We start from the raw sequence: 14945 nt of genomic DNA on the forward strand, positions 1-14945 counted from the left end.
AGCTAGTATTGTTAACCTAATTCTCTATCAGTATGATAATCACCTGGTGACATTTTACTGGAAGAAGATTTTTGGGCCTCTCCCCAAATTAATGAAATTTGAATGGGCCCCAAAATCTGCATTTTTAACTTAATTTATTGAGGTGACACTGGTTAATAAAATTATACAGTTTCAGGTATACAGTTCTATAGTACATCATCTGCATATTATATGGTGTGTTTACCACCCCAAATCAAGTCTCCTTCTATCACTATTTCTCTCCTATTTACCTTCTTGAGAATATGCATTCTTTACACACTACTCCAGATGACTCTGAAAACAAAAGTCTGCAGAGCATGCACTGCTAAAGGTTTAGTAGTTCAGTCTGATCTTGAGGGACAGACTTAGAGTAAACATATATTTCAGTTTAAACCCTTAAACTTTTCATGTCAAGAATGTTGAATATTAAAAACAAAAACAAGCCCCGGCCAGTTTGGCTCAGCAGTTAGAGCGTCGGCCCACGGTCCAGGGAGACCTGGGTTTGGTTCCTGCTAAGGGCATGAACCTTGGTTGCAGTTTTGGTGGTTAGGGTCATGTGGATGGCAGCCCGTCGATGTGTCTGTCTCACATTGATGTTTCTCTCTCTCTCTCTCTTGTTCTGTCTGAAGATGAATGCAAAAAGTGTCCTTGGGTGAGGATAAAAAATAACAAAAACAAAAAAAATACAAAATAGCTGTAAAGTACAGAGAACTAACTTGACTTTTGATTTTGTAATGTCTCATTTTTCAGAGGCACCCTTATGCATTCATAGTATGTACACATGGAACATAGCTTTTCAACCCAGCTGACCTCATACATAATGAATGTCTATGAACAGCAGTGTGCTAGCTTCTAGAAGAACAAAAATGTTCGATATACAATCCCTGCCCATGTAAATTTTAGTTATCCAGACAGATACTGTAGAGACTAACTATATTTAGAATAAAAAGAATTTTTTAAATTACTTATAACACTATTTCAAAAATTCATTCAACTACTTATTAAACTACTTTAACTTTGAATTATATGGTTATATTTTTATTAAGATTCCAAAGTACAATAAAAGGTAACATATAAGTAATATGACAATATGTATATCATCAATTACATTTACCTAATAAATGAATCACTCACCTATAGTCTCTCCATCATCCCAAAACAGAGATCCCTGTGCCATCTGATTATCATCTGCGGCAACAATGAGCCTCATGTAATTTTGTCGACTATAAGGAAGAAATATCATTTTATCAATGTTTATAGTATATGAGATGTATTGTTATGATTTGACATCCATGTACGTATCCAAGGAAATTCAGCTAAGAATTTTAATTAAGGGGAATGAAAACATTTTTAGAAGAAGAAAATAAAGCATTTACTTTTTCTTATGAGTTTATGGGAATGACATAAACCATATATTCTTGATATTTAATAAAAATATCATTCATGCTTTTTGATCTGAAGGGTTCACCTACTGTAATAAATCAGAAGTGGCCTCATATATAATAATTAAAACCATATCAAGTTTATTGACATATTTATTCTTCTTACTAGTAATCCTGTCACTGATCATTAAACATGAAACTATTTTAATAGTATATTTTTTATCTCTTATGTCATACATCTTCCTCACATTTCCATAGATAAATCACTGAATTATCATTGGCACTTGTTAACGAGAATGTGAAGAATAGCCAGCAAATTGTAAATGCTATCATTGGAGTGGATACCACCTCTCGGGCTTATGGCTACATAGTCCTGTCTTGGAACTAAATATCTGCTTCCATGATCACTGCATGAGATTTGACAGCCTTATATTGCTAAGGAAAGATTTCTCAGACAAATAAGCTTAGCTATCTGCCTTCTCCAATCCCAAATGCTGAAGGCTGTACTGCAACAGAAGTCTCCTAAAATATCAGAATACCTAAAATTGAAACCTTCATAGCAACTTGATATTTTCCATGTAAAAATGTTAGCATGTCTTAGCATGAATATATGTATGTATTTTAATTCCGTTCACTGGGGTAGAAAATAAGTATATCTTATTAGCAATATTAAAACTCTGATTTAACCCACAATTTTCCAACACATTTAAAAACAGATTAAAAAAATTTTCACAGCTTGCATTCTACCCCATTCTATAGGGAGGGGAAAAAGTAGGTTTACAGTTGTTCATACGGAAAATAATAAAAGAATAAATAAACAATAATACAAGAATAAACTGTGTTTTGTGTACTCACAACTGTAAACCTTTATATATCTAAGCTTAACATCCTATTTACTTTAACACACACACACACACACACACACACAGAAAATACACAGAGAACAGCCTCTCTTTTCTCTCATAACAAATGGATCCTTCAAGGAACACCTTGAAGCCCTCATTTTCACATAAAATCATTTTTCTTTAATTGATATCAGGGTAGAATATGATAAAAAAGAATCTAAATGGTTCCAGAAAGTAGAAAGAGGCTGCTCACACCAACTAGGGACATGAGCATGTAGATGACCAAGTTAGTGGATACAGGATGAAAAGATATAGAAGGACTAAGTCCTCTAGAATCTGAATGTCTAAGCTAGGAATTCAGGGAGGGGGAACAGAGACTGTTGCTTCACAGAAGACAGAGTTTGGCCTTGGCCAGTTTGGCTCAGCGGTTAGAGCGTCGACCTGCGGTCCAGAGAGACCCGGGTTCGGTTCCCGCTAAGGGCATGTACCTCGGTTGCAGTTTGTCCCCAGTCCTGGTTGGTTGTGCAGGTGGCAGCCACTCAATGTGTCCCTTTCACATCGATGTTTCTCTCTCTCTCTGTTCCTCTCTCTCCCTCCCACTCTACCTGAACAAAAAAATGGAAAAATGTCCTCGGTGAGGATGATAAAAAATAAAAAAAAAAGAGGACAGAGTTTGGACATATTGCTGAATGTGAGGGAGAGAATGCCAGATAGGGGGTTCTGGGGCAAAGAAGAGAAGAGTGAGCGTTCTAGCCAGATAATCTCTTTTGAATGACAATGAATAGAAAAATCTGAATTATATTTGATCTTTATGGGACAAGGCTACTAAGAGACACACCTGGTTCTTCTCTGGGCAGCAGTGGACTTAGTTTGAAGGACTAGTAAAATCATCAATGGATATTCACATTTTCATTGACTAATATGACTCAAGGAATATTTCACAGGATAGAAAATGGGAGGCAGAGAAAGGGGAACAGAAAAGGTTAAAGGAAAGAGAAATCTTCTGAGCAATATTTGCTTTAAGTTTTTAAAAGGGTCGTTTAAAAATAATGTTCATGAAGTAAATAATTTTTTCCCACATGACAGAGGCAGAAAAATAAAATGAGAACCTAAGTAAAGCAGCCATTCAAAATACAAGACATTCATTGTCAATACCTATGCATATTTATACAGAAGACATTAAGCTTTAGTTGGTATACTAGACTAATAAACTTTCTTACTATAAGAGGAAATATCATGTTTACAGACAATTTTTCATGAGTTTCTCAAGTTTCTGTATGTCTTGTACACAGAGTCACTGACAGTTTTTCCTCTGAACCAACAGATGTTTTTGAAGCAACAATATTGAAATACAGGACAGTGTTTGTTTGTTTAATTTTAATTTTTTTTAAAATCACTGTCCAGTATATTACTCCATTATAATAAAAAATAAACAGGTTTCCTTATAGTCCATAATAAAGATAAATGAGTTTCCTTGAGCTTTGGGTTCTTAGCTGTGACACAAACCTCCTGCATGTGCATCATCTTTTGGGCCACTCCATGTCACCCCCACGGGACTTGGGGGACAGGGAAAAATGAGGCAAACATAGTCACATTGCTTGGCACGCCATGAGTAAAAAAGGTCTTTGCTTCTGACCCAGCTCCATGAAACCAGCAGGCTAATTTGTAAACTTAGACCCTTCATAGTCCTTGGCAATTCTAGAGGAGGTATCTTAACATTCAATCTGAGTTCTGTAAACACTTCGTTTACCTGTGAAATGTATTTAGAGCAGGCTCTTGACATGGTAGGATGTAGCCACCACGAACATGAAGGTTTATTTTATCGTAGGGAGCTTCAAATTCCTTAAATACTCCTCTGACAGCAATATCTTGGCCCTGGAAATGACAGGGTTGGAAGAACAAAAGTGGCAAGAAGTGGAATTATTAGCAATATTGGAACTTGAGGGGGCACATTTGTAAAATCAAATGATACACTTTCCATTGTAAAATAAAGACAGACATTTATACAGAAGGTTATGTTGTTTAAAGCATGTACTCAGTCCTTGGTTTAATGGTAGCTTTGAAAGTAATTATAACTACTTGTTTTTGTGGTTATCATATGCAGAAAATATGGATTTTTAAAAGGTCACAAAATCTATTCCTGGCTGCCACATACATTATACTTGGGGGGACTGTTTTACCTTTAATGATCCCTTTGCATAGCCAATAAAGGGCAATGATCTTTTGGTGTACAATGTGTACTTTCCATGTTTATTTAGTAAAATAAGTCAGTGACTACATAATCAACTATGGCAAAATAAATTAACTCTCATTGTGTGTTCACTTGATTCATATTTAATTATCAAAATATATCTTACTCAATTTAGTGGAAAGTAAACCAAATATGTCATTTATGAAAAGGTTAAGATCAAATTTTAGGTCATTTCTGTTTAGTCAATTCCTCAGAATTATTTAATTACTTACCGTATGGTAATCGAACCACCGAGCATTGGGGACATAGCCTTGTACAAAGACAGCATTCTGGAATGTAAAAATCCAGTGATTAAAAACATATAAATTACAGAAAGTATTTTGTGAACAAAAATATGTGGTAGGACTTACAGGTTCCAACACAGGGGTAACCATAAACGCTGGGCCCCACAAGAACTGCTTGAATATGTCCCAGGTTGCCTTCTCATGATAGAACCTTGACAGAACATGTACAAATAACTTCATCAAAGAAATTTATCACTTCTGAATACCAGTAAATGCGTATAAAAGTCACATTTTGCAGTGTGGATTGAAATGAAAACCAAACTACAAAAACAATTGTATGACTTGGAATTCAAGGTGCAATACCACAATACTTTATGAGTAAATCTAGACTATGGCTAACCTCCCTCACAAAATGTGGAGAATTGTGATTGACCACTGGATGAGAAATGTACTTTGAAGAGCACTGACAGAGGCACAAATATTAACCAGGATTAGAACATCAACAAACTAGAAAGCAAAAATTATAAACATCTTGGAAAAGAAGTGTGGACAAGCGTGCTAAGAGCTTCTTGATTGGGGAACTTTAAAGAGTTTGTTCATCATACTTTGATTGGAACTCAGTGAACAGTAGACTGACACGTCCTCAAAGGTTTTTTCATATGTTACTCGCTATAAATGGCTGGGAAAAATGATATGTATTTTTATAGTTTGAGAAAAGACAGTATTAAATATCCACATTTTTTTCTCCAATTAAGTGAAATTGTAATTTTGTTTGTGTGCTTGTTCTTTTGTTTTGTTTTGTTTTGTTTTGTTTTGTTTTATTACAAACTGAGATTAATGCCAAGATAGACTTCTGGGTTTACTTTCCATGAACTTCCAATGGGAGCAAAAGTCTAGGTGTTTTCAACCCAACACAAAGTTGCATAGCTAATAATAATGTTTCTGGTTGGGGACTGAGTCCAGAGCTGATATTATCTTCTGGGAAGTTAATAGAAAGATGACAAAGGGGGGAGAGTGTGAAAATGAAAGAGGCAAGTGATTAATAAAATGTTACCAGAAATAATAAAAGGATTATGGTTTAATAAACAAACTAGATAGAATACTTTAAATTTAGGAAGACAAATATATTTAGAAAGCTGGCTCTTTCATCTTATTATTACAACTGAAAGCATGTTGATTATGCTATTATTTTGGAAATTTTACTTTGGTTACTCCTGTTCAATTTGAGTAAATATATATGGTGTGTGCTTTTATTGGTTTATCAATAATGCAGTATACCAATCACCTTTTTCAATTACTCTGGTAACATAGGGTACACAGGAAGCTAAGCATACTATAATTATTTCAAGGGTTTCTTTGTATTTTTGTTTGAATGTGTGGATTGTTTCTTGTAGCATCTACAATAAGAACCAGCGTGTGTTTGTCTTAAAAATACAACAGGCTAAATTTTTGCAACTCTTCTGGCCTAGAATAGAATTTCAAGATTTGGCCATATATCAGTTTGAACTTTAAAAGTGAATCCAAAAAACTTTCTAAGGAGAATGTTAGAACTGTTCTAAGGTACCCCACTAGCACCTCTACAGAAACGGGTGAAAACTCTTTTTCAGTTAGGAATTAATATATAGTAGATTTGCTTAACTGCTGTAAACTATAATTAATTTAATCATAATACAGAAAAATTTTACTTATTATGAAAACTTTTTAAAAATACTTAGTGTAACAAAGTATATAAATTATCTAGAGTAAGACCTGGTATACAGTAGTTATTCCTAAAAATAATAATTATTTTTAATAACTAATTACTTTGTTTCATTTTTAATGGCATATATTTGTCTATTAGATTTATTTATGAAAGTGTTTATTAACCCAACTTGTACACTAGTATAACAATAAAAAAGATTCCAATCCAGAATATTGTATAATGTACTAAAAGATATTATTGAGTACCTTAAATGAAAGCTATCTGTGATAGAAAAAAAGTTTGCACTTACTCATGCAAAAGCGGTCGGATGACAGTGCCACCATGAGCATGGACTTCATGCATCTGCGTATAAAAGTAGGGCAATAAAGTATATCTTATATTGAGAATGTCCCTTGCCATTGCAGAAAAGGTTTGATTCCAGGAAGCAGGATCTTGTCTCTGAAATAAACCAAATTGAAATCGTATAAACTTTTGTTTTTATTTAAATCATAATTTTGAAATGCATATATTGGAAAATAAAAAGTAAGGAATTATATTAACTCACTATCATGTGCAATACTATTATAACAAAAATCTTATGCAATAATGTTTCTATCTCATACAGAGATCACAATATTAGCATTATAATATGAAAAAATAAAGATTAAGTTCCTGGCTTGATTTAGTTTAAATTATCATTTGTAAAAAGCAGTTTACATTTGAATAGGTGACAAATACATTGTCAACTATGATGATATATAGTGTAGGGACAAAAAGTCTAGGATAGAAATGAAATGCTATACAAAAATAGATTAAAATAAGTAAAGGCATGCTAAGCCCATCATGGTAACCTTGCACATTGTGTGTTCTCATGAGAAACAAATAAATTATGATACTAAAGAACTAACTAGATATGAGGAAGAGAAGACCTCAATGTTGGACAAGAAAAAACAACATGCCCAAGTCTATTCTAGAATACACATTCCAGGTAAAAAGACTAAAATTGATACTTGAAAGATTAAGACTTTAAAAATGTTGTTGCATTAAGTGGTTACAAATAATACATAGTTAAAGTGATTAGTATTTTATATTTTAAACAAATAAGGCTTCCACATAACTCTAGAGGCAACCCTTTCCATGTTTTTTGTTGATATGAACAGGAAAAGGGCCCTTAAGAGCTGCATCATATCTATAACTTTTCTAAATTTCAGGAGTAAGGATACTTAAAGGATGACTGAATGTTACTACTGCTATTTGTACTGTTGAAATAGGCACATAGTTCATTTTCACTGTGTTTAGTATAGTCTTCCCTCTCATTCAAAAGTTCCTCCCAACAACTTAGTAAAGTGGGTATTTGTGTCACCACACAGAAATACATTCTCATGATTCTGTTTTCTTTTTCCTCCCTCATTTGTTTTAACATACGACTGTTAAATCTTCCAATTTCATGCACTGACATCAGTATTTCAAATGGCTTTCACTACTAATTATTTAGTTTGAAGCTGACTTTCTTACTGTTCCATTCAGGTTTGGAAGTTCCAGAGGAATATTTTTTTCTGGCTACTCCAAAATTATATAGAACAGCAGTACGTATGCCAGTTAACCAAGTCTTGAACCCAAAAGTATAAACAGAAACCCAAGTCAGAAAATTTTCAAAATGATGGGCCTAGAGGTCCTCAGTAAATGTATGGGGGTTCAAAGCATTCAGCTGGAAATTAGCGAGGTAGTAGCGAGGTAGAGTGAACTCTATTCAACTTGTATGTTAGATGGGGGAAAGAAGGAGAGTAAAGGCAAGAATTACATACCTTAGTACCTGCAACATTGTGATTTCTTGAGTATGGATAAAATGCTCCAAGTTGTGTCCAGCGGGCACAGAGGTGATACTCTGAATCATTGAAGAAACCACAAATATCTGCTCCAGTCTAAAATACATTATTACATTTAATTAGTTTTCAGTTTGTTTCTTAATATCTATAAATTATAAAAACAATTTGAAATTACTTACATATGATATTCCAAAGAGACTAAATTCCATCATACCTAAAAAAATTTGGAAATGAATCTTAGAAAGCTACAGATTCACATATATTTTGATATCTTGTATTTAGAAAGATTTTCCATTTCTAACCCCAACCTCTAAAACATACATTTTTCAGATTATTAACATACTTTTCTATCATTTTTTATAATTTTCATACATTTTAACTTATAGTGTGAGTGACATTTATAAAAATAAGACACGATATGTTTCCTTCACACTTTTAAGATAACACATTTAGAGCTCAAAATTGTTATGAACACATCACAGTATAAGAAGAAAGTGGTAATGATTTTCTTGGTTTCATGTTTTATAATAAAAGGCTAGCTCTGTAATTATTTAATGATAGGTTTCATCATTTGAAACTAATTGAATTATTTTTATTAAATAAAATCTTCTGAGGAATGATCACTTCAATAAAATAGAATACATGTGATTTCCCAATTCTTCTAAAGAAATATTTCTAAGCATTAAGTGTTTTTCCTTGACTCTTAAATGAATTAGAAAAGCATTTTTAAGACTAGATCTCAAACAAAAAAGTATCCCTTTACCCTTTAAAATGATAATGTCTTATTTACTATGTATCCAGCCATTGCCAGAAAACTTTTTCTAAATATGCTTTGAAATGTTTTATTCTTTAGCATCTATCAGTGATTCTTATTACCCAGAATCCAGAATTTCTATCCATTTCTATTCATAGCTTTTATCCTTCCCAGCTCCTGCCCTTTTGAACTGGGGAACTGAAACAAAAAGTGATGAAATTATTTTCTCAAAATAAACTAGTTGGAAATCATCAGTTTCTATATAACAACCAGATTCTGCTTTCTGGCCTACTGCCTTAGCACAGTACTATTTGTCATGAAATATGATTCCAAAAGCTGATTTCTGAGACGTACTTATAAAGTATATAAACAAACACGAGCAAAAGTGAACACCTAATAGAATACTCAAAAGAATAATGATGAAGATGACGACTCTCACATACCAATGATTGATTTGTCCAAATTGTTCCATCGTGCATAGTTGTCCCCAAGCCAGTGTCCCCCCCACCGTCCAGCAGTAGGGTATGTGGAACGAGATATAACAATTCCTCTTTTGCCAGTTGCCTTCTGCAATGCACTAATATAAGTAAAGAAGGACCTATAAGTCTTTACATCAGGCATTTTCTTCAGATATTTTTGTGTATGACAACTTCATTTTTTTTTTTTAAAGTATTTGATTTCTGGTATCTATGTTGTCTCTTATTGTGCCTAGTTCTTTATGTTAGTCTTCTTTCAATATACCATAAAATCCTCATGGGGTATTTTTCCTTCCTTCCAGCATTTACTAGGTGGCCTGCATTTATTTGTTCAACGGATACAAGTTAAGTCAACTATTGGTATTATCAGATGAACTAAAACATTTTATAAATTTTTAATTAACTTATTTTACTCTACTTTAATGTGTTCTCTTGAATAAAATTCTAGGCTCTAACAAATGATTGTTCCAACCATTCTCAATTTTGATTTGTTAATACTTAATCTTTGTATTACTTTGCAGAGAATACTTGCTCTTCTATTTCTTGTTTTAGATACTAGGTTAAAGAGCACAAGACTTTTCTGGGTCTTAAAAATAAAAATAATTGTTTTATTTTAAGGATAGAATCTGTTGAAAGCCAGATCAAGAGAATGGATTTCACAAATTAAGTCGTTATTTTTTTCTCTCCCCTCCTCACTCTTTGGAGAATGATTTTAATAACCTATTGTGCATTCTGGTATCAAAAATAATGCATTACTTTATATTATCTCTGATATTACAAGAGTATCTGAAATAGAAAAATATTTCACAATTAAATTAATTGGAAAGAAAATATTTATTTTTATATTACTCAAAATAAATTATATATGTATAAGAACTATATATCTGTCTCAGGGAAAATGCTTCAAATACCTAATTAGGCAGAATTTACAACTGACTAACATGTTAGCAACAGTATTTAATAATTTATTTGTTATAGCATAGACCACAGTGTTTGTACTGGTTTGTTTATATATAAAACTTCTTCCATGAGTCCTTGAGTTTCTTGAGGTTAAGGACTTTATGTTAATCTTTTTTGTTCCCTTTACATCTAATACAATACTTGGCTATAATAGTAACTCACGAAACTTTTAAAGTCAACATTTAAAACTTTGGTATGTTTAATTTAAATAACAAATATGGTTGAAATCTTTATTGAAAAGTGTTACGGACTAGAGCAAAATTAAAACTATTAAAGAAATGTATTATAACTTTATAGTAAAAGTTGTTCTTTAGAAAATAGTACTGATATCTTCCTCATGTTTTTAAGAGTTAAAATTGACCTTAAACATCCCTAAATACCTTTTTATGTCATCTATTTAGAACTATACCTACATTTCCCTTGCATTTATTTATATAATTTTGATAATTTTAGTAGGATAATAATTGATTTAATTTAAATTTACTAAGCATTCCATAATTTGTCAGGAACCATTGTAGATTCTGTAATGTTCTCCAGAAGTTCAATTACCTGCTCTCTGAAAAAAAAAAAATATTTTCTTTCACTTTCCCTAAAATTACATCTTCAAATGCATAAGTTTTGCATGCAAAATAAGTCAATTCTCAATATTTTTGTTCTTTTGAATATATATATATATATGGTTAAGTGAGGTTAGCTGAGGATAATTGTGCTTCATTACTATATTCCAATAGGGTTAATTTTTAAAACATGTTTTTCTCAATAAAAGGCATTGTTGAAGTCCAGTTTGTTTACTCTTACGAATGTCATTTCCTGGCCTTTGTACATTATCTCAGTGTCCCTATATTTAGATTTGATTAACAAATCTGTGGTCATTCATTCTTATAATAATATTAAATAACTCACCTACTCTAATTTGAAAAAGAGTTTGGTGCTAAAACAGGATAAGCATGTTTAACTAAATGAGGAAATATTACCCATACTCTTTTTTTTTTTTTTGATATGTGCCCCTAGAGGGAACCGAACTCAGGACTCTCTGGTCCGCAGGCTGACGCTCTGACTCCTGAGCCAAACTGGCCAGGGCCCATACTCTTCAATCTAAAAATAATTCTCATTCTTTTACCTACTTCGGTCATATACTAGAGCAGTGGTTTTCAACTCTGGATGCTCATTAGAATCACCAGGGGAATTTTTAAAAATTCAAATTCTTAGGCTGTACTACAGACCAATTAAATCAGAATTTACTAAAAATATCAAGGTGATTATAATGTGTAATAAATGTAGATTTATTAAAATCAAATAAAATTTAAAAGTCCATTCCTGAGTCACATTGGGCACCATGTTTAACATCAATATATGGTTAGTAGTTATCATATTAGACAATCTAAATTATAGAATATTTCTATCATTGCAGAAAGTTTTATTAGACAGTACTAATAAAGACTTGATACTCAAAGAATGGCCCATGTTTCATTATCTTTGGCCTCACATAAGAGTTTGGTTTATGAGGACATTAAAGTTTGAGAAGCCTATATTCTAATTTTCTAATAATAAATTTAAATAACAGATTTAGCAAAGCTTTAATGTCTTAATTGATGACATCAAACAATACATTATTGACTCATTTATTAATTCAAAATTATTGAGCACCCACTATTTTTAAAAATAATTTTTCTTTATTTATTTTAGAGAGGGGGGGGAGGAGAAAGAGACAGAAACATCAATGAGAGAGAACGTTGACTGACCACCTCCTGCATGCTCCCCGGGGCCAGGCCCACCACCTGGGCATGTGCCCTGACTGGGAATTGAACTGGAAACCTCTTGGTGCATGGGTCAATGCTCAACCAGTGAGCCACACCTGCCAGAAAAGCACCCACTATTGTATTGCTATAAGCTGAGTACATGGTTAGGGAAAAAAAAATAAAAGAGTTCAAGATTCTTTTAGAAATGGGATAAAATTTAAAGCATTGATATGAGAGAGAGAGAGAGAGAGAGAGAGAGAGAGAGAGAGAGAGAGAGAGAGAGAGAGAACAATTATTCTAAGTGTCATGAAGGACCAAGTAAGTTACAGAGGACACTGGGAAGAAAGTGCTACACAATAAGGACAGCAAAGAAGGACTCTCAAAGTAGGTAACATTAAATCTAGATCTGAAAGGTATTAGAGTCAGAAAAGATAATTATGAATACTGCTTACTCATAAGTAGGTTTCATTTGTGACCATCCATATAGATTGTGAACATTGTAATGCAAAACTGATGATCCGTCACTAAGAATCTGCTCGGTTTCCATACACATAGTTCTGAAATGTAATCCCTCAGTTCTTTTTGTGAGTTCTAGAGAGAAAAAAATCATTAAAAAATACTAATAAATTATAAAGTGCCCTATATTAAAATGTGTAAAATGCAACTATATATTCTTTTGGCCAAATACATTAATTTTTGCCTTAAATATTGATTTTTAACCATTTGTACACTCTGCTATTATTACGACAAATGTAAAATACAGACTGTAATTGAAATTGATTGTAATTACCATTGTGACTGAAAAATATGTGAGAAGTTTCACTAGAGTCAGTAACAAAGATGTTACTACTGATTAACATAAATAAGAAAAAACAGAAAAATGAATGTACTCCTCAATACCCATTGTATTTTATTCATTTAGATGACAAATGCTGATTAAATAGATTTTTTAAAAATTAATTTAGTAACATAAAGCCCTGGGGTTAAAAAAGAAAACTATTTTTGGATCCACTTTTTCTCAGTTTAAGATACACTTTTTCAGAGATTTGCCATCTGTTTGTGTTAACATTTTATGAAGTCTACTGCCTGTTTATAAGTTTGAGGATGAACTCTAAAAGACTGGACTTTTCCCTCCCAGGTCAGGGACAACCAAAGAAGTGTTATTATTTTATTATTTTCCTAGAAAAGAAATATTTTTAAAAGTCTCTGTAAAAGCTTTCTATTTTATTTTTTATTTAAAGAATATTGAGAATTTCCAAATCTGGGAAAATTCTTAAGGAAATTAAAGTAATCATTTCAAACAAATTAGAAATGTGTTCATATAGATAAAACATTTTTCTTGATATTTCTTCTCAAAGCAGTGTTACATAATATTGGCAATGGATTAAGTGTGGTACAGTGTGTAGATGGATAGGCAGAATTGGGAATGTAAATCCTGTTTCCTACACCGTAAGGTATATAAACCTAATAAATAATTAAATGACAATAAAATTTACTACTGTAACATCAAAGGGAAAGCGACAATATTATACCTGGCATATAAGGTGGATAATTTAGCTCTCTATTTTTACATTGATTAGTAGTTGTTCCATGTACAAAACTGGATGGTTCATTCATATCCTTTAAAAAAAGAAAGAAAAGTAAAGAGAAAACAAATTTAGAACATGTATTTTCAAAAAGACTAATTTAGTGGGCCAACAAATTAAAGTAGCATATTTGAATAACATTTAATCGCTATTCTAAAAAGCAAAATATAAGACATCTTAATGACACTAAAGATTTTAGCTTAGCTTAATGTTTCTTAAAGGTTTTTATAATTTGTTGCCTACTTCTGAAAAACATAAAATGTCCAATTTTTCTCTGTAGATAATACACACATAAAAGTGATTTTTTTCTGTTTTCTAGACACAAAACTATATTATAATAGTGTGTATTCTCCTATGTCCTTTCTTGAACATTCATGCCTTAGAGTTAGCCTTGTATCAATTGTGTGTTTGTTTTTTAAACAATGGCTTGTGGTTTTTAAAACCATAAGATATAGTTTACAGATACACAAAACTTCAAAGAGAATGTGAGCCCACATTTCAGGATCCCAGTACGCACATATAAAGGGACCATATCTAAATATATAAATTAGCTACCAATTAAAGGTGATTACTCCACCTGGAAGTTTATCTTTATAGAAAGATATCCTTCTTGGAGATATTTTTAATAGAATCTCTTACAATGCATAACTTTATAAATGAAATAAACCTACAATTCCCATTAATTAAAATAAACTATGTTTTATACAATTTTATATCCTCAAGACTTGCACATAATAGCATATTTCTAAAGGTTTCTTTAATAAAAAAAAAGTAAAGTAAATTAAAGGATGACTGTCACAAAATCAACAAAGAAATGTCACCTCCAAAAAGCTAAAGAAGTATTATGTAAAATCTGCTGTATTAAATATTTACTTGTGGTAAATGTTTTATTCTATCTTAAAATTATATTATAATAAATCTATTAACAGCATTTTAAAGTTACACCTAAAAGTAAGACATTATTTGAGAAATACTTTTGCCTAATTTGTAAGAGATTATGATTTCTTACATCATAGGCAGTTGAGTGTGAGATTTATACCTACATTGAATGAAAATAAAATAAATATTTATAAGCAATTATGAATAGTTAGAAAATGAGGCTATTTTAGGTCCTTGATCAAGTTGAAAATATTCAACTTGAATATTCAGAAAATAACATTCATGTACATAAATTGAATCGGTAAAACTGTATCTTAGCAGTCC

The 14945-nt window shown here is 31.9% G+C and overlaps 1 protein-coding gene across 1 annotated transcript in view; it reads right to left on the reverse strand.

The window, feature by feature from the left end:
• The window catches only part of SI (sucrase-isomaltase), a 93350-nt gene that overhangs the window by 10678 nt on the left and 67727 nt on the right, over positions 1 to 14945 (reverse strand). Inside the window, exons 35-44 of the mRNA XM_036243112.1 lie at positions 13689 to 13776; positions 12609 to 12747; positions 9425 to 9558; positions 8407 to 8441; positions 8207 to 8323; positions 6712 to 6860; positions 4847 to 4931; positions 4709 to 4765; positions 3996 to 4120; positions 1153 to 1241 (exon numbers count right to left, since the gene is read on the reverse strand). Coding sequence (XP_036099005.1) covers positions 1153 to 1241; positions 3996 to 4120; positions 4709 to 4765; positions 4847 to 4931; positions 6712 to 6860; positions 8207 to 8323; positions 8407 to 8441; positions 9425 to 9558; positions 12609 to 12747; positions 13689 to 13776 — 1018 coding nt within the window. The remainder of the gene's footprint in view (positions 1 to 1152; positions 1242 to 3995; positions 4121 to 4708; positions 4766 to 4846; positions 4932 to 6711; positions 6861 to 8206; positions 8324 to 8406; positions 8442 to 9424; positions 9559 to 12608; positions 12748 to 13688; positions 13777 to 14945) is intronic.

Source organism: Molossus molossus, unplaced genomic scaffold, assembly GCF_014108415.1.
Source record: "Molossus molossus isolate mMolMol1 unplaced genomic scaffold, mMolMol1.p scaffold_m16_p_5, whole genome shotgun sequence".
Classification (NCBI taxonomy): Eukaryota; Metazoa; Chordata; class Mammalia; order Chiroptera; family Molossidae; genus Molossus; species Molossus molossus.